General features: G+C 38.6%; 1 protein-coding gene across 5 annotated transcripts in view; it reads left to right on the top strand.

Moving 5' to 3' along the window:
• Positions 1-20,687, top strand: part of ARHGAP21 (Rho GTPase activating protein 21) — a 118,358-nt gene that overhangs the window by 89,551 nt on the left and 8,120 nt on the right. For 4 of the 5 annotated variants that reach the window (XM_038174591.2, XM_038174590.2, XM_027450628.3 and 1 more), the window contains 12 exons: positions 13,472-13,630; positions 13,784-13,886; positions 13,971-14,007; positions 14,635-14,760; positions 15,556-15,840; positions 16,522-16,586; positions 16,669-16,817; positions 18,195-18,343; positions 18,437-18,592; positions 18,700-18,778; positions 19,788-19,861; positions 19,947-20,036. In XM_038174591.2, coding sequence (XP_038030519.2) covers positions 13,472-13,630; positions 13,784-13,886; positions 13,971-14,007; positions 14,635-14,760; positions 15,556-15,840; positions 16,522-16,586; positions 16,669-16,817; positions 18,195-18,343; positions 18,437-18,592; positions 18,700-18,778; positions 19,788-19,861; positions 19,947-20,036 — 1,472 coding nt within the window. The remainder of the gene's footprint in view (positions 1-13,471; positions 13,631-13,783; positions 13,887-13,970; positions 14,008-14,634; positions 14,761-15,555; positions 15,841-16,521; positions 16,587-16,668; positions 16,818-18,194; positions 18,344-18,436; positions 18,593-18,699; positions 18,779-19,787; positions 19,862-19,946; positions 20,037-20,687) is intronic. The other variant, XM_027450626.3, reaches the window with a different exon arrangement.

The following is a 20,687-nucleotide window of genomic DNA, read 5'->3' as shown; positions in this document are numbered from 1 at the left end:
CAATATTAGCATGGCAAAAACTAAAAATATTTTCAGTGGAGGGAAAAAAAACAACAACGTGTTTTGTTTGGAGCCCTGGAATATCAGCGTAAAAAGGTCTACAGTGCTTTAATTTTTCTAGAATATTCCCCAGCCCCTAGAGAAGTCTTCATTATATAACTCTGGTTAGCGCTCCACATAAAGCTCTGATGTTATTTGTGTGGACAGCCAGCAGTTGCAGTACCTTTGGAAATGCTCTTACCTTTATGATAGAAAACGTGGAATCCAGTAATGAGAGGCTTTGGATGTGATGGTGATATGTGGGGGGAAAATCAGTTTTAGGATAGCTGAATAGGTAAGGTGAAAGCATTCTGAAACAGATGTGTGTTTGCAGGAAAGCTGTTTCGGGTGAAAGGATATCAATAAAATTAGGTTAATTGGCAAGTAAATAAGCTGAAGTGATTATGAGTTAAAAGATTTACATAGGCAGAATATGAGAAGACGCAAAGATTCACCTGTGGGTTGTGGCATAAAAAGGGTTGGAATTTTGTGGAGCTTAAAGCGTGGGGGCTGAGCACTTGGCCTCTGTTCTTCCAGGTTATCTTAGAGCTACGGAGGGGCTGCAAGTGGTAGCAAAATGGTCAGGGAAATAGTTTGGGGTATGTGAGGAATGGAGCCATCTGCAGTGGCACAGTGAGTTTCTGTTCTACTTAAGTACTCAGTTTTGGTCTTTTTCTGCTGTATTATTTTTTTCATAGTTTTGGCTAGTTTAATCCTTCGGAGGCTAGATCTCTGCACACCATGTTCCACATAGGTTGATTTTCTGTTTTCTTGAATGTCATAGAACAAGTATTTAAAAAATACTGCATTTTGCTTCTCACACTTACATATGTGAAAACCTAATCCATAAAAACCATAAGGAAAGCTGTTAAAGGGAGTTAGTTTTACTGTCTTAGCAGAGTTGTCATCTCCTTTGGAGCTGCAGCAGTGTTTTTTCCCTAGAATTATCTCTGATACCTGCACCAGCCTGGAGTAAATGACCAAAGCAGTGAAGGAGCTTTGTGGGCATTGAAGGATAGAAATGTGCACTGAGATGCAATACTCTGTTCTTGTGACAGAACGTTGTTAACACTTAGCCAGAATGCTTTCTTAAACAGCTAGCAGGTGGTTTTCAGGTTGGGCCTTCCTTCTTGAATGGGAGGCGTGCAGTTATTTGGGTTACTGGATGTGTCGGTGTCCAGTAGTTTTGGACGACTCTTTGGACTTCACTTGTCTTCCTTCCAGGATTAGTGTAAGTTTGTCAGGCACGTAGCTGGTCTTTACAAATGTTTTCTAAAATAATATGCCTAAAATCAATCTCAGGCATTCAATAAAGTGGTGCCCTGTATGCTTGCTGGGAGTTTTCTAACCCTGCACGATTTAAATATTGTGTGAAAATCCGAGCAATCTGTTTTATGGTAGGAGATTGTGTTGAAAAGGTTGGGCTTGATTTAAATAAAGACTTGCAATGGACTCCTACCATGGCTTGCTTCCAGGCTTTAGACAAATGCAACAAAGTTCAAAGGAGCTTGAAACACGGCAGTTGGGTTTCATTCCGGCAGTGGCTGAGCAGTTCGGAAGAAGCAAAGTTGTAGCTCTCCATTGCAGACTTCTGGCATAATACCACACAGGATTTTGTGAATTCCTGTGTGCTCCTTAGCCTCCTCTCGGACTGAAACCTCCTCAGTACTTGTCAAAGACTAACGTGATGCTGCTAGAGCCACCACACTGCTCGCCACCGCATTCCTGAGCTGTCCTTGTGCTGGTGCAGGTGCTAAGGGGAACTCCCACCGCAGCTCCTGCAACTCGAGGTGAAATAACCCTGTCTGGCAAGGAGGAGTGTCAAGTGCCCTTAAGGCTGGGCATCTTAGGAAGGTAGAATTAATACTCCTGATTCTCTGTTTGCTCCTTCCACTATCATTATGCTTAATTACGGCTTCACTTGTTAGGAGACTTGCTTAAGCTTAACCACCTCCTATCAGGCAGACAGAGCCCTAAACCTACTTTGAAACTCAGCTAAAAGATTAACTCTTTCAAAGGAAAACAGCTTGGATTTTTTTCTCCTACTACCGTCTGGCAATTAAGAGAATGTTACTTTGAATAAAGATAAACCGTGGTGTTGGCAACCTCTTTGCTTCCTTTATGCTCATATTAACACGTTGTCTGTGCTGTACTTCCCAAGGTTACGTTTTATTGGTATTTTAAATGCTTTGTGGTGTTTTTATTATTGTTACTACTTCCTGCTCATTAAAATCAGTGGGTATGTCCAGATTAGAATTTGGTAGAAGTTCAGCCAGGAGTAGTTGGCTTCCACATCAGTGTTTTGTGACCAACCTGCTCCAGAGAGCTTGCCCACCAGCAGCATCATCTAAGAGCATCTCTTTGTAAGTACCGTGATGCCACAGACAGAAAGCTGAGTGGACTTCCCATCAAGCTCGTTTATGGCAGTTTCTTGCTGAGATTGTGACGATGTGCTAAGAATTGGCTTTTGACAGTAGCCCTTTCACAAAATGCTGTGCTGAAATAGGGAGATTAAATACAGGTTTGCATTTGCTAATGCCTCTTCAGAGCAGAGCCAGGAGGTTGATGCAATGTGTTTTGTAACACACTGATTTGAAAAATTCAGACGTGTGCTCAAACTCTTCTTCAGGCAAGCACGTGTTCTTGGGGAATGAGGAAGTCGCTGTTTTAAAGAAAAATACATCCTGGCACTGCAAGCTTCGGTGCTTTCAACATGCTCCTAAATGCAGGCTATTGTGTTTAGATTTGAAAGCTACTGTTTCAATTCCAGGTCCTAAGAAAGGCGCTGTTCTTGAGATGTTGTCTTATTGTTTCAAGCTATACCAGTTCCTCTAATGAGAGGTTATTCCTTTACCTAGAAGGTGTCTCACCTGTTTTCTAGAGGAGTAAAAATACCACTATCTCTATCAGAGATTATGTGAGCATTGCGGTGTTTAATGTACATTGTTCAGACTTGCAATTTGTATGTAATTTTTCTGCTAGAGAACACCGAATGCTACCTTTCTGATCTACAAAGTAATTTGGGATGTGTCAAACTGCGCTTGGATGGAAATTAAAACAGTACTTAACATTTTTGTAACTAGAGCAGTTCAGAATATAATTATTTTGCTACATTTCTTAGACACAGTCATAGTTTCTTAGACATCATTTAGTGTGCTTGTCTGAGACTTGCAGCCAGCTTGAAACCATTTTTCTCTTTTTACACCATTTCTTCTAGTGTAGAAAGCCATAAAGATAATTCATCTCCCAGCTTGGGTTAACTAGCCCTGTGAGTGAAATGGAGAAGCTCTTTCAGTACTTACACTGATGCAGTGTGTTCGTCCACCAGCAAGTGCTTTGGCCAATGCTATTGCTTCCGTGTCCTTTTCTGCACAGGTTTTTTGTAGTGAGTTGCCACATGAAAAATTACTCCAAATGGATCTGCTTAAAACACCCTAAATCTAAGTAAGCATCGTCTTGGAGATTTTTTTTTTTTTTTCAACTAAAAGAAGTTTACAGCTGTCCTATTACAGACTTTGCAGGCATACACTAACATCCCATAGACTTTTCCTCAGAGGTGTGGTCCCATTTTCCAAAGTATCTAGTTCATCCTTACCCTAGAAAGCTTTTAGGTCACTTCATTCCTCTATTAATTTGTGAATAACTGAGAGAAGATGAGCCAATTAAAAATATTTGACCGGACTTCGGTCACTGAAGTGCTGTAGAAATAACCTGAGTGTCCTCTCTCTGCCTGCCTGGAACCAGATGCCTTAGGAAAGGCCAGGCCAGGCATGTGTGATGCTGCATGTTGGTACTTTCCACTCTCCATCTGCAACTTCACAGCGCTCCTGAGCCAGCTGTGGTTTTCTGTGTGCTCCACGAACATGTCCATACTCCTTTAGTACAGTAAAGATCTGGTATCCAGTGCTGTGTATTGGTTTAAATAAAGATTTGCTGGAAACTTTACAGCATTTCACAGCATGCTATTTATAAAGCTTTCTTTATAAACAACATACAGACAGACTTTGCTTTTCACTTAGCTCTAAGAGCCTCATGTATTTTTTGTTGTTTTCAAAACCAAGAAGTGGGTATTTTTTTCTAAAAGTATTTGGGTAGTTGCTGATTAACGGGCAGGATAAATTAATCCGACTTCCAGTGAGTTCCGCTTAACCTTCCTTTCAGTTTTGTTGTTGCCAAATAATTCTACTTTAAAAAAAAAAAAAAAAAAAAAGAACCAAGGAATTAAATTAGTTAGAACACGTCAGGTTCTAAAATGCCTAGCATTAGTTGAACTTGTCAGTCATTTTATTGTACCTACAATGGTGTTCTTCTGCAGTGCTGAAAGTAGAGGTACAGAGGGTTTACCTTTCTCAGTGCCTACCTTGATAAGCTCTGTAAAATACTTCTAAAGGAGTAATGAGTTTTCTGCCTTTTTTCAGTGAAATAGGTGCTCATCTCCGTGCCCTGCCTTTGTGCTCCTCTCTGCAGGATGTTTAGGCTCAGAAGAAGGTCATGTAAATACACACAAACAGAATGCAGTTACATTGTTGGAACTGGAAAGTGAGTTCGTACACACTTGCACAAGAAGGGTTATGGAAGGAATAAAGAAAGGTTAGAAAAAAAAAAAGTGTTTTCCCCATGTAATAAAGAAATATATTATTTTCCTTGTAAGAAGAGACACGCATTGAGCAGAGAGAAATGGAAAACGTTAGATTTCTGCAGCGGAGGTTATTGCTTGTCAACCCAAAATGTGTGGCTGCCTTAGGGGCAAACAGTGGCTGAACGCATATGGTTGATGGGGTGTGGTTTAAGGAAACTTTAATTTTAGCAAGAACTCAGAGTAGTCAAGATGAATTAAAAAAAATCTTCAGCCATTGGAATAATTTGTTTTTTCCTACAAATTACTGGCTAGCTATTCCAAACTGAAAATATAAATGTGGTAGCAGTTGAAGTAAGAGCTGACAGATGCTTGTTTTTGAGGGACTCTTGCTTCCATTATTTCAGCGATAGCATTGGCACAGTTTTCAACATGTCATCCATGCTTCTAAGATAAGCATCGATCCTCTGCTTTTTTCAGGTTTTAACAGTGTGGCCTGCCAAACTGCTGTTGCTCCAGGCTGAAAATTTCCATGTTTCTTATCCAAAGAACAGTTTTTAAATCATTGTGATGTTCTGAAATAGAACAGCCAAAACACAAAGTTACAAATTAGTGTTTTAAATGCCGTTAAAACGTGTCTGTAACTTAAAAGTCCACTTTTAATTCAAACCTAAAATGTTAAGGCAATCATTCATAACTTCTAGAAGAGTTTTAATGGAGTGGAAGCATCAGGCTTGTTTTGTAATGGGTAATGTTTTCAAAGTAGAAATCATCCTTAGTGTATCATTATAATTTAAAATAGTAATTACAGGTAATAAAGGAATGCTGTAAGGGTTCTTGGCCAAAACAAGGTATATTCACAACTGTATTTTTTGATCATGTGGCAGGATAATACTGTGATTAGGGCCCTTTAGAATTACTTTGTAGAGATGGATAGCTATACATTTTGCTCAACGCTGAAATAAAAAACAGATTGTCATAGATCAGCTTGCATTAAGAATAATCTAGGCCAGCCTATTTCTGTTTTTGTGGAAGCCCATCACTATAATAAACATTATTTACATGATCACAGTAGCAGAGGGCTGGATTTGGTGGTTCAGGGGGGCTTGATCCCGTCCTGTGTTTCTGCAGCTTACAGAAATGAATGTCATCAGCATGCAGACACGTTTCCATTATATTCGTTTGGCTACATAAGAATAATTACATAAAGTAGGTACATGAAATGTTTCTTTGTAAAGGCAGCCAGTGCTGTCAGTAATGTGTACTTAAAAACTAGCAAACAAAAAAGCTTAAACAGTTCTTAGAAGAATGAGATTGCAAAAGGCAGCAAGTTATGCTGAGTCCAGGCAGTAGTGCATCTTCTCCAAATCCTGTTCCAGGCTTCCAGATCTTCAGCTGCTGGAACTTCTGCTGCTGCTTGAAGAGTGAAAGATGCAGCAGCTCAGCTTCCAGCTCTGCTACAAGAAGCTGCTCTGTGAGATACACATATTAGTCCTTTCTGCTATTTCGTGTGATAGCAGAAGTAGTTCCATATGGTTTATTTCTGACGGAACAATTCATTTTTCTTTTATTGGTTATTGCTGGTCTTCTTCCTGTGCAGATGAGCTAGTGTACTTTGGTCTTCATATCTGATTGTCTTCCTGACAGGCTTTTCAGAAAAAGTTTGTGAATCAGCAGGTCTGTATTAATACATATGTGTTCAGCTTAAATTCAGCTCCTTTTGAAGGAGTCTCCTGTACTCTGCTTGTGCCAGTGCCTAAGCATCTTTTGCTGACCCCTGCTGTCCTGCTGCCATGGAGGGTAGATCTGGTTCCTTGGCTGCACCATGCGGGAACTGCTGCATGCAGCGAGCTGCAGGAAACTCAACTGGAGAGGGACAGAGCATGGACTGGGCACAGGACAAGGCTGAAAAGCCTTCATATGCCTTGTTTAAGAATACTGCTTTGGGGCTAGGTAGCATTGTGCATTGTGGTGGTGTTGTGGTATCGTGTCCCATGAAGTAGCTGAATACGATACAAGGTCAAGTACCTTCAAGGAAAAGGGCTTTTGATCCTTTTAATGGCACGTCGTAGTTTTGTCCCTGCTTTTATGCCATAAGCAAACAAAATTGTTACGTAAGAATCATTTTTAAATTACACACCCAAAGCAGTAATCTGTTGTTTATGAGAGCAATACTGAAGAAATAGAGAGGCAAATGGTTCGAATACATTTTGTAATGATTGTCAGATAAATGCCAGCCCGGTATATGGATGCCTTCACGCCCATGCCTTCCTTGAATGAAAATAACATTTTTAATGACTGCTTTAGCACTTTGCTTTGGAGATAGAAGGCAGCACGAGCTGCCTCCCTTCAGTTACCCTACTGCAGAAGGTTATTTATAAAGAGCAATCAGGGTTGCAATTCCACGAGATTGATGAGTAGCCAAAATTGCGTGGAGTATTACAGAGGCACCTTTAAGCACGTACCTAATCCCAGATTTCAGTGTGGCTTTCAGAAAGCTCACGGTATCAGAATACTCTTATCCTCTTCAGTGGGGAGTTTGGGAAGCATACACCCAGCTCTACTGGGTGTAAGCTTCTGCTCAGTTACTGACTTGGTATGATTTGAATCTTTAAATCAGATAATAGTCTTTCGTAAATTATGTACTTGTTGAATTAAGGTTTGTAGCTGTATACTCACGTCGTTTATAATGAAGTCTAATTAAATTAGTGTTGTAAATGGTAATGTGCTCTACAGTACACTTACTAAATAATACAGTTCCTTTTTAAAAATCTTTTGAGATGATGAGATGCTGCTTGCAAGACTGCCAAGTCTGAAGGAGGGTAAATATGAAAGCTGGTTTTAGGCTTGGGAAGCAAATTTTTTTCCAGTCACTTTCTATCACGAGTGAAGAAAGATCAGGCAGTGTGAATCCCTAAGGGTTGGTGGGAGAAACCACCTTCCTCTGTTGATGATAGTCCAAGAGGATTAGCTTTCCTAGACTAAATCTAGGTCTTGAATTTGCTCTCTGTGCTTATGTTTTTATAATTCAGTTAACTAAACCATTTTTTTTTCATTAAAAAAAAGGCAGTCATAAACAACTTTGAAAATGGGGAACTCTTAACGCAGCCCCAGTGCAACGCAACCCGTAGAAGTCCCTCAGACCCAACAAAATGCATCTGAAGCTTTTGAGTGAGTTGGCTGATGTCACTGCAAGGATGCTATCATCATCTTTGACAGATCATGAGGTGCCCCAGTAATTGGAAGAGGGAATATTGAGCACCATCTTGAACAAGGATGAGGAGGACAGTCAAGGGAATGTAGTCAGTCAGCCTCAGTTCAATCCTCAGGGAAATCATGGAGTCAGCCCTCTTGGAAGCTGTTTCTGGGCACATGAAGGAGGTGTTTGGGAATAGTTAGTGCGAATTTACCGAGGGGAAATGGTGCTTGACTAACCTGATTGCCTTTTGTAGTGAGATGACTAGATCAGGGAATGAGGGGAGAACAAAAAATGTCACCAGCCTTGACTTTAGCAATTCTTTTGATCTGCTCTGCAACATGGAAAACCGTCATGTGTTGTAAGGGATGGTGGCTGAGGTTTCATACTCCACCTGAATGCTGCTTACAAGTGGCGTTCTTCAGAGTCCGTCTTGTTTAGTTATCTTTGTTGGTGACCTAGATAGGAGATGTAACACTCATCACATCTGCAAACACCACTGAACCAGGCCATGCAGTCAGTGTGCTCAAGGGTATGGCTGTTGCTCGGCAGGACTCTGTGCAGAGGGTTTGGACAGGAATGTCTTGATTCATTAACAGCAAATGGTAAGTTCTGCCCCTGGGACAGGCTGACCTCCTGCCCTGGTGCAGGCTGGGGACTGTCTGCTTAACAGCTCTGCTGCAAAGGACCTGGAGCTCCGTGTGGACGGGAAGCCAGACGTGAGTTCACCTGGACAGTGCTGAAGGCTAAAGCCAGCCTGGCCTGCATCACTAAGAGCACAGATTAAAGGAAGAGTTTATTGCCCTTCGTTTGAAGACATGGAGGTTTCAGCTGGCTATAAGGGAAAAAGACATTCACCGTTTGGTGATCAGTGGAGCACGTTCCCAGGGAGGTTGTGGAATCTCCATCCTAGGAGACTTAGGGCCCAGCTGGGCAAAACGTCTGAGGAACATGGTCTGAATTCAGTGTTAGTCCTGCTTGGAGGAGAGGAGGAGATTGGGCTAGGTGACTTTCTGAGGTTCACTCCCAGCTGAATAATTCTGCAATTTATTTAGATTATAATTAAGGCTCTCAAAATGTGCCCCCTCTTGTCTTGTGAGTTTTCAGGTTGTTAGTTTAAAACCTTCACATTAAAAACAAACAAACAAACAAACAAAAAAAACACCTTTAAACCTTCAAGTTTAATCCTGCAGGGCTGTTCAGGAGATCCAAGTATAAACAAACGTATTAAATACTCCAATAATTATAACTTTGTAATGGATCAGTGTAGAATGATATTTTATAGTAGAGTATGACACAGATCTCTGCTTTCTTTTCCACAATTTTTTGGTGTTAATTCCTTCAAATCTTTTGAAACTTGGGTTATTTGTTCCTTAGTTTCTCATTCATGGAGTGGGGAAAGTACACGTGGACAGTGTCCTCTGTCACACACTTCCTCACCTGTCTAACCCTGTTTTGAAATTGTTAGGTACCGTGTAAGTACTGAGCCTGTTCAGTGTACATTAAAGTTTGTGTCTTTGCAGAACCAGGATGTTATTAATATTTTTTTTAGTTCATTTGTATTGTGTGCAGAGGCTCCCACCCTTTGTAGGCCCCTGATCTCCAGGTGCATGGTAACAGAAACATACTTTGTGACACAGATTCCTCCCTGTTTTAGCTAGCAAATCAGTTAATACCAACTAACTGTATTTGGAACTTTTTTTTTTTTTTTTCCTAGAAGTTTTCAGAGTCTTCCTATAAATGTTTTTGCACTGAAAGGCTGTCCCTGAGAGCCACCAGTTGTAGCTGTTTGCCAGGTGCATGCTTGTGCTCCCCATGGCACATGGGCAATCCAGACCAGGAGCATCTTCCCTTTCCCCAGGGATGTTTTTCCTCTGTGCAGTGGTCTCACTGGCTCATTTTCTGGTAGTCAGTCTTCTGGGTCACTTAGTAGAAAATAACATGGAAAAAGTGGTATTTGTAACCTTTTCTCAAATTAAAAGTTGAAGTACTTTTGAAGACTTTGACCTCCTTGTTACAGACAATTAAGGGACACCAGTAATCCTCGAGGTGGCAAGCTGAAAGAGAATTACTTTGTATGGCTTCTCCTCTGGCTTGTTGGCTCTACGTGCTTCACAGCGTTTCATACACCGTCATTTCCACTGACTGAGCAGAGCGTGTCCTTCAGGTGCTCAGCAAGGAGTTTTGTGGTGTGGGTCCTCTGAGTTAAGGAGAAAAAAGGAGACATATAACAAACGCTTAGGGGAAGAGTCAAAATATAAAGGTTATATGTAGGGTTTTGCTTTTTTTTATTGAACAGCAGTGGCGATGTTTGCAGTGCACTGAATCAGTCGGCAGTAGCTCTGTGGTACACGTCACAGTTTGTTGTCCAGTCCCTTTATGTTATGTAAAGGCTTGCCATTAGCTAACCTTCAGCCTCAGCAGGGACTCAGTTACCCTCCTGTACCAATGTCATACACAGTTTTGTTAAAGCTTCCATCTTTCTAAAACACCTTTAATTTTGATCTGTGCAGGGACTAGATCCCCGGTGAGGTAAGTAACACCCTTGGGAGTTGGTGGCAGGTAATTCACGCAAGGATTAGACCCCCTGTGAAATAGGTAAAGTCGCTGGTAGCATGTGGCAGGGCATTAGCCTGAGTGCCCCACTTCCACCCCAGTTCCTGGGTGGCTTCCTGCTTTTTCTCTGGTTAGCAAACCATCCCTGGCTCACAGCGGAGCGACTGACTCACCAAGCGCATTATTGGGTTGCGTGGAAGCACAGGGAATCGTTTGGAGGATTTCAGGTCTGATGCAGAAAGAGCAGAACATTTGCCTGGCTAACCTTGTTTAAAAATAGGAATTTATTCCCCGTTTCTAGCGTGCCTCCAAGGAAAACAAATAGAACAAACTCTTCAAATTGCTACTGACAAATGGAGTATTAAATTCATCAGTGTTCTTTTCTGCTGTGCTGTGAGCATGCTGTGAGGTTTAATTCTGTTTCTTTTTTAGTAAGCTGAACTATCACCATAATTATTATTTTTTAAATGCATTATTTGCTCTTAATACATGTGAGAATGAGAACTGGGCAATTTGTAACAGGAAGATCTCTGTACAAGGTGTGTGTCTCAGGAACAGACTTCATCATGTGATTAAATGATTACAACCATATATAAATTGTTAGACTTGAAGTTCTTAATGTAAGAGAATTCTCAGTTTTAGGCAAACTTAAGTTCCATCTTTTTTGGTACTTTCAGCTGTAGACTGGAAAATGGGAAATCTGATATAACGAACTGCCAAATAAGTGTGCATTTTTTATTTTTACAGACACAACACTTTGCATAAAGCGCTTCTCTGCATATGATAAAATTCTTATTAAAAGCTTTAAAGAATTTATCACTTTTCCTTCTTTCCTCTAAGGAGCTGTGATGATTTATTATCCTGACATGGTGATACAAGAGTCAAATTCTTTTCTGTTCATAAAAATAAAAAAGGATATTGAGATGCTACCTATATAGAAAAGATCTTCAGCTATTCTGGAAGTATTCTTCTGTCTGGCAGCACATACTGATACTGAAGTGCATTGGTTGGAGGAATGGTACAGCTAATTAATCTTACAGTATGCTCACAGTTCAGGCAATGAGATTGTGTGCTATATAAATGTATCTTTGGCGTATTGCAAAAGGTAGGAAAGAAGAAAAATAATTTTACAGTGCCTAAGTAAAGCTTAGCAGGGAAATATTTAAATTGTGATAGCAAGAAAATGCTTTTCACCATGAGACTGGTTTGCATTGCATTAGGGTGGCATCCCGACATGCTGGCTGGGGACCCTTTGTGCTAATCCTTGCCTGCAGGTATATAGGAAAACCAGCCCCAGGGAAGGATTCTGCCTCATCTGTGGTGCTGCTTACAAGCAGGACAAGCTCCTTGCAGCATCCCTGCCCAAACTTGCTGGGAGAGCATGGTTCTTTCGTGTTCACAGCTCATGCAGGCATATTTCAAATGTTAGCACTTGTGTAACTTTAGTTTGAATAGAGGCTGTGACATCTCGAGAGGTCTGTAACAGAAATAACTTGAAGCTGAGCACTTCCAGTTTATGTGGTATGAAATAATCTGCCTTAATATTGTTCAGTGGGTGGAAATAATCATTAGTCAATGTTGGTGTGCTTCTCCACATGCTAGCTGAGCAAATGAAATAGACAACAATAGGACAGTGAGCTATTGTTGTTTGGAAAATGGAAGTATAACTGAGGTTCTTCCTATCTCCTAGCTGCTGGATAGGAGAGGTATGTAAATGCTTCAATTTATCACTGGATGCAAATAAAACTCAGAATTCATTCAAATTCTTATGCCAGGGATTTGCTGTGAATTATTTTGCTTTCCTTTTTTATTCTTGTTCCTAGTTTGCAGCTAGCTCTGGGGGGGAATTATGCTTTTAAAAAATAATAGTGATTTTTAAAGTTATATGTTTTTATATTTACCACTTCAGACAAAGTAGGGCTGTCATTGCTAAATCTTTCAGTACTTCAATCTTTTGCCATCTTGTTTTAAACTTCACCAAATTTTGATGGTACAAGTGCTGCTTTTAGCAGAGCTGTCAGTGACTGTTAGAAAAGCACAATGCCGCTTACGCAGTTGTGTTTGCACAAAGGAAAGAATAAACCTCTGTTTCTGAGTGTTCATTGGTTTCAATGGGCTTTTCAGAAGCACTGCATATCACAATTCTTAGCACCTAGGGTACATTCATGCTCATCATGGCAGTGCAGTCCAGCCCCTGCTCGTGACTTGCTTCTCTCCACCCTCTCTTCTGCCGGAGGATGAAGTACAATTATTTGTCTCGTACTCCTGATGTGTGCTAGAAGATGTTACGACTCTTTGCTCAGAATGGTTGAAAACACGTCTTTCAGCTTCTTCCATCTTGCCAGAAACATGTTAAATAGTAGAAATACGTAAAGCTTTTTGGACTCTTTCATGATGACCCTTGTGACTGTTGAGACTGTGAGGTGCTGGGCATGTGCGGCATGCGATCGTTTGTATGAACAATTAGTGGAAGAAATAATCGGTATGTAGTGGTGCCATCTTTTTAAAATTTGAATACTTATTTATATATGTGTTGTTCAACAATACTTGTTGAATATGTGGGGGGTGGGGGATGGGTTTTCTGGGTGCTAGATATCTGTTTCAAATGGTTTTTCTTGATTTGGATCTTGGCTTTATTATTTGAACACTCCTTGAAACCAAATAGCTGCTGGTAGTTGGAATGCCCATGTTTTATTGTAGGAAATCATATTTAGCTGTCTCCTGAGTTTAGACCTATTGATGTAACCGGTGTGTTCCTCACACACATGCATACAAGCAAAAACTACTTGAAAATCATATTATAAGAGCTTAGCACAAAAGTCCTATTTCATTGTCTCACAGTAAAATCTATGATCAGGTATGATGCTCTTTGCCCTTATCTCTAATGTATAATTAACAAACTTAATTAAGGTTTTATTTAAAAAAAAAAAAAAAAGAAAGGCATTTAACAGCATATGTTGACTGGATTCTTGATGCTTGTATGAAAGACTTGATTTGAGGTACTTAACCCGATATTCCAGTAATGACAAGTTCAGGCAGCTATTTAGTTTGAGCATTTGGTTCATGCATTTAATATGTTAATTTATTACGTATTACCTTTGTAGATGAACCGACTAGTCCTAGTATTGACCATGATATTGCACACATTCCTGCTTCTGCTGTTATTTCTGCATCTGCTTCTCAAGCACCTGCTATAACAACTGTTCCTTCCAGTCCCACATCTCCAATCCCTTTAATTCGGCGCCAGCTTTCTCATGATCATGGTGAGTGGTGATTTGATTTTCTTTCTACGCTCCTTTTTTTCTTTTACACTCTGGAGATCAGGTGTGAAAATTGTAATCTCTTTATTGCTTGAAATCAATTACAGAAATGTGATTCACGTTCCTACATACTCAAAAATTTCTGCTTGTTTATAGAATCCATCAGGCCTAGTGTACTAGATAGCCAGCCTACCACAAAACCGGAGAGATCAAAGTCATACGATGAAGGATTGGATGACTACAGAGAAGAGGAAAAATCGTAAGTTCATAAAAAATGTCAGTTAAGTTGAAAATATTTTTGAAGTGTGCAAAATCTCACTTTAACATGTTTTTTTTCCAACAGATCCATTAAACACGTGTCTAGTTTAAAGGGGATCAAGGTAGGTACATGCATGTAACAACTCTAAAAAATTACAAATATTACTGTGGCAGGTTGTATGAATTATACACCTAACCTGTAAAAAGTGATGTATTAAGCAGACATGAGTAATGATATTTCCTCCATTGGTGCTATATGCATCACATAAGTAAACGTGGTCTGTTGTTTTGTTGGCGCCCACATGGTGCTTTATTTTCATTTATCTCGGCCTCAGTAAATGAAGCATTTCTATGATGTACTTCTGCAAAAGTTTGCTAATGAGAGTCTATGACTCCCTCAGCATGTCCCAAAGTATCCCTGGGATGTGTAAGGTCACTGTTGTTGTATTATTCTATGGAGACATTAGAAATCATATTTTCTGAGAGGGATATTCTTATAGGTTTTTTGCTGAATATGGTGTTGGTTTTTAAAGTGAGTAGTGGAATAGAATAGTTCAGTTGGAGAGGACCTACAAAGATTGAGTTCAACTGCGAGACCACTTCAGGGCCAACCAAAAGTTAGAGTACGTTATTAAGGGCATTATCCAAATGCCTCTTGAACACTACCAGGCCTGATCTTGCATGCAGAGATCACAGAGAAATGTATTTAGAAGTACACTGTGAGGTTCCTTCTGTGATGTTCTCTGTAGGTCCCAGACAGTCAGAAATCTTCAGAAGACTCTGGTTCCCGAAAAGATTCTTCTTCAGAAGTCTTTGGTGATGCCTCCAAGGAAGGATGGCTTCATTTTCGTCAGCTTGTTACAGACAAAGGAAAGGTACCTGTCACTTACTCTTTTTAAACCTAGCATAAATATTAACCTGGTGGAAAAATGAGGTGGTAAACTTGGAAGCTTTCTGGTTATGCATTTTTCACTAATGTTTCTGGGATGTGAGGCTAAAGAAATCTTTAGACCCATTTGTTAGTGAACTAGTGAATTCCTCCGCTTTGTTAGGGGCTGCATTCTGAAATGGCTTAATTTTGTATTTCAGAGCATCTGTGAAGTAAACTCATTTCTAACAACTGATTAAGTAGAAAGAATCAGTCCCTTGGTAAATGTAGTGTGTTTTTTTTTGTTTATTTGTTTGTTTGTTTTTCTATTTGCTAACAATGAAAAAAGCTCTGATTTCATCAATGTTGTGGAGCTGAGTTCAGATCAACCTCCTGCACGTGTATGGGCTAACACTTAAAGAAAAATAGGAATCTGGAATTGCAGTGTTACGTAAATACGAGTCTGACTTGAATAACGTTTAAAAGACTTGGGCAAGAATCCACTAAATATTTTTTGCTCTATTTGTTTTAATGCCTCTGTAAAATTTTTCACGTTCTGTTTTGCTGCTGTCATATGAAAACACACTTAATGGGTGATCAGGGAGAGCGGGCTATTGAGCAATTCTGTCCTCTAACACCGAGCAGTTAGTGAGTCCCACTTTTGGGTAGGCTTTCCACAAGTCAACCTTAAGGATGGTATAGAAGGTTATTCTTCCTTTTTAAAACTTTTTAGAAGTAGTTTGTTAATGCAGAAACATTCATTATAACAAATAACCAAACTTGCTTACTATATATTTTTCAGCGAGTTGGTGGGAGCATTCGGCCGTGGAAACAATTGTATGTTGTTCTTCGAGGTCATTCACTTTACTTGTACAAGGATAAAAAGGAACAAATGACCCCATCTGAAGAAGAACAACCTATAAGCATCAATGCTTGTTTGATAGACATCTCATACTGTGAAACCAAGAGGAAAAATGTATTTAGACTCACCACGTCAGACTGCGAGTATCTGTTTCAAGCTGAGGACAGAGATAATATGTTAGCTTGGATTAAAGCAATACAAGACAACAGCAACTTAAATGATGAGGTAATCATTCTTGTCTTTTAATTGATTAAAAGAAAATACAATCATTTTTATTACTTCAACAAAAGAAATAATTTGCAATTAATTGATCAAAATATGTGCAGGAGCAAACAGGAAAATTTAAAAGGCGAGGCAGTGAAGTATACTGAATTTAAAGAAAAAAAGCCTGATAATTGATAATCAGAGAACAGACTTTTGAAATAAATGAATTAGTATAATTGCTGATTTGACTGCAGATGAACTTCGTATTAAACTGATCTGTCAAAGATCCCTTATTTTCAAAAGGTAATTGTAGTACAGAGCTAGTCTGTTTCATCTTCAAGCTTGTAGTGTGTGCAGTGGCATGGTGTGATGAGTTTCTCAGTAATTGAAGAAGGAAACTTTGAAAGATGTTCGTTTCTTTATATGTAGTTGTTACTATGAGTTATATGTTAATGCTAAATGCAAGGCAAACATATGCTATTATAATCTTTAGTGTATTTTCATTACACACTTTAATTTTCCTTGTGTTTTTAAAGTGTTCTGTACTTACTGTTACCAAGGACTGCCCGCTAGATTTTTAGCTGTACTGAAATGTTAATTTTTCATATGTGATCTGTTGATGGGAAGATGTAATTGTATTCTGGAAATAAAAACTATTGTATTTTGTAAGATTTGTAAAGTAAATCTCAATTCATTTTATAGGATACTGGTGTCACTAGCAGAGACCTAATTAGTCGAAGGATTAAAGAATACAGTACAATGATGAGGTAGGTAAATTATATGCTGCCACTAGTTTTTGTATGCTTGTTATTTAGCTTCATTTTACTGAAGTAACATATCATGCTTCAGTTCCTCGAGCAGCAAAACAGAACCATCTCCCAAAACACCTCGTCAGAGTCTAAGTATCAGACAAACTCTGCTTGGAACTAAAGCAGAACAGAGAACCCAGAGTCCACATTCTCCAAAGGATGAGTCAGAAAGGAAGCTTCTAACTAAAGGTTTGTTGTTTTTTTTTTTTTTTTCATTTCTTTAATTCCTTATCGTCCCAGTATGAAACTATTGAGGTAATTTATTTAGGTTCTTCCAAGTCAAGAATATACATATGCAAACGAAATATTTACTAGTGCTTATAGCTGCAGCTTGGAGAAACTCATTTCTTGAACTCTGTTGTCTAGATGTTATGTTAGATGTACCTCAGGTTTACTCAGATCCCTAAAGTTTTTTCATTGCAATCCTCAGGAAGGCTTTGTTTGTGGTTTATTTCTTCCCTGCATTCATATTTTAAATATGCTGTTGAACTAGAGAAGAAGGTGTATTTTTGTTTTGTATTTGTGTTTAAAGTACAGAAGTTCAATTATTGTATTTTTCCCAGAACAAAATTAATACCTGCTGAGTTCTGAAATACTAGAATCTTAAAGCCTGGCACTGCAAACTTGAGTTCATGAATGAACTTTGTCAAATGTCACAAGCTAAATCTTTTTCAAAGAACATGTAGGTTCACGGTGTCTGATCAGACTGCTTTAAGGGTGTTGCACACAAATTTAGGCAACTTCCCGAAATGATCTCTTTTGATCAGCTACTTCTGAACAATTCAATGTTGAATTTAAACTGTGAGTGAATTCTGTTTTAGCTTAACAACAAACTCTCCCTTGCTCATTCTGTGTGCTGCAGATTATGTAACCTAAATTGCAGGTATTAAGTGAATTTTACATTTACTGAAAGAACATTTCCAGAAATAGTTGAATAAGAAGGAAGCAGTGTTTGTTGTATTAGAGGTCTTGCAGTACAGGATGAATGGGAATTGTAATTTGTTATGTGAATTGTATAGTGGAGGTAAACAGAGCAACTGAATGTTTAATGTGATTTTGGATAAATAAGTGTTCGAATCCTGTTTGGAATGATTTAGGAGTGACTGCAACATAGTAATTAACTGAAAGTAGGTCTGCACAACATAAAATGTTAGTGTGGCTGTACAACTTAATACCAATTTTGTGTTGCACTGTTGCTCAGTAGAGACTTAATCTTCCTTGAGTAAATGTTGTAGGTTTTAATTTTTCTAATGTAATTCATACGCATTTAGTTTTAGAATGATGAAATACCACCTTGTCATTTACCTACTTGCTTTTCTGAGTGTGGTATATTCAAATGTATTTTTTGAATCACAGAAGAGGAGGAGAAGGTATGTTCAAGATAGACTAATGTTTAGCCAGTTGTTTGCAAATGTGGCCAGGAAAAAAAGGGGTTAAAAACAAAATAAAAAATACACACAAAAATGGTTACTTTATCTTTACAAATGTTTCCTGTATTCACAGTAGCTTTTGTGACTTATTTTTCATATTTTTCTTTATTTCCTTGTGTGTGTTACTACTATCAAGAAAAAGATGAGACAAGCCCACCAAAAGACAAGGGGACATGGAGAAAAGGCATTCCAAGCATTATGAGGAAGACATTTGAAAAGAAGCCATCTGCTGTAGGAACGTTTGGAGTCAGACTAGATGACTGTCCCCCAGCTCATACCAACAAAGTATGAAAGGACATTTTTTTTTTTCTGCTGTGATTTTTAAAGTACTTTATGTGTACTTTAAAAATTTATATAAAACTTTTTTTTTCCCTTCAGTATATTCCACTGATCGTTGATATATGCTGCAAACTGGTTGAAGAAAGGGGCCTGGAGTACACAGGTATTTACAGAGTTCCTGGAAATAATGCTGCCATCTCAAGTATGCAAGAGGAGCTCAACAAAGGAATGACTGACATAGATGTTCATGATGATGTAAGTCTTCGATCACGGTATTTCCACTTTGAACTCCTGAAAACTTCTGGCTGTGTTATGATTATAGAAATATAAAGCATGTCTGTCCTTTCCTTCTACATGTTTAGAAATGGCGAGACTTGAATGTGATAAGTAGTTTGCTGAAATCCTTCTTCAGAAAGCTCCCAGAACCCCTTTTTACCAACGGTGAGTTGTTTATCTTATGATTTTGTCTTTAGGAGATACAGTTGAATGGTTGTCTTAAAACTTTTAGGTGGTTTGAGAGAGAATCTGCTGGAATCATCTCAGCTCTGTAGTAATTGCTCTCCTTTTGCCTTAAGGAACAGGGAGTCACAGTGATCATATAAATGAAAAACGACAGCTGTAAATAGAGTTTCTCTAATTATGAAGAAATTACAAATGGTGTTCAAATATTGTGCCAAAATACCTCAGTGTATCCATTTTAATATTCACTCTGGCAGGCTAAAAAAAATCAGATCTTCATTTTTTTGTTCTATAACCTTTTTTTTCTTTTACTGTTTCTGGAAGGATTAAGAGAGGGAAGAAAACCAAGTTTTGGGCGTTAACTGTGATTTGGAGGAAATAACCAGATTCTTAATGTTACTTCTTTAAAGTTCCACTAGAAATATTAACAAACAGAGCAAAGGCAGAATATGACTTCAGAGAATACAATTTCTTAAACCGTATTTTTTTCATATCTGAGTTTAAACCAAAGTCAAACAACCAAAAAAAAAACCAAAAAAAAACAACTCTTTTCAGGGGAGGGTGCAGATGCAGTCCCCTTCCACAACAAATTATGCAGTCATGTTTCCCAAATCTGGGGAAGCTGCAGGGCTCAGCACACCTGGCGTTGCAGGGGATGAGCCTTGCCTTAGGAAAATCACCTGCCCGAATATGGTGTTTCCAGTCCTCACTAAATATTAGATAATACCAGTTCTTAGAGTTGGGACATAGTATCTTTTTCACTAAGAGTTACAAAATAAACAAACAACAACAAATACAAAACCACTAAAAACTTAGATTTTAATTTGAAACAAAATAGAGTAAAATTTTCAATGTTACTGTTCCTATATTCTGTGAAAACTGCTTTTTCTCTCCACTCTCATCTATATTACTATATTATATGCAGTGTAGTGGGCTAATTTATGACTTCCAAAGGTAATACGTATGTGATTAATTTCTGCTTTTTTAACAGACAAATATGCAGATTTTATAGATGCCAATAGAAAAGAAGATCCTGTTGAACGTCTGAAAACACTGAAGAGACTGGTAAGCTGAAATCAGGTGTGTTGTAGGTATACTACAACATTAGCATTAAATGTTTAATGTTCTGAATAGTGATTGTTTGTTTCAGATTCACGATCTACCTGAACATCATTATGAGACTCTCAAGTTTCTTTCTGCACACCTCAAGACAGTAGCAGAGAACTCTGAAAAGAACAAGGTACCAGAAACAAAAGTATAATGTACTTTGTTGTGTTACATTCATGAAGCAGTTTCTCTCGGGATTTTTTCTGCTGATTAAGACCATAACTTATTATTGTAGGTAACATTAAGGCCTTAGCAGTATTGAGTGAGAACATTTTTGGATTACACTAAGGACTCCTTGAAAATATTTATGTTTAGCATGAATTAAATTTATTCAAACTGATGTTAATTCTTGTGGGAATAACTGCTTACATACTAAATATATTCCATGTCTGTAAATTTCATGTAATCCATTTAGACACCAGTGAGTGTATGTGTCTGGTTGGGGATTCAACTAGTTTAAACAAACATTTTCAATTAATATGCTGCAGACTCTCGATGTAAAGCCTAGAGGAATGCATAATTGACATTGAAGGTAAAATGAAAGTAGGTGTCCAGTAGCACCCTTCTTTAAAAAAAAATTGATCTTCTTTTTACTGTGCAAACTCCCACAAAATACAACATAAGTCCTTACTTCTGTAAGATTTTGGAATATGTCAGAGTAGAAAGTTTGGGTAAAACTTAAGTGAATGTCCATGATCTGAATGAACCCTGTTGACAAAGGCTAGGCTGCATCAGCTTTGTGTGAAGCTTAGGTTCCTGGACACCTAAATGTCCAGGACTAGGG

This window comes from Anas platyrhynchos, chromosome 2 (assembly GCF_047663525.1).
Source record: "Anas platyrhynchos isolate ZD024472 breed Pekin duck chromosome 2, IASCAAS_PekinDuck_T2T, whole genome shotgun sequence".
NCBI lineage: Eukaryota > Metazoa > Chordata > Aves > Anseriformes > Anatidae > Anas > Anas platyrhynchos.
This window is presented reverse-complemented; position numbering and strand designations above follow the sequence as displayed.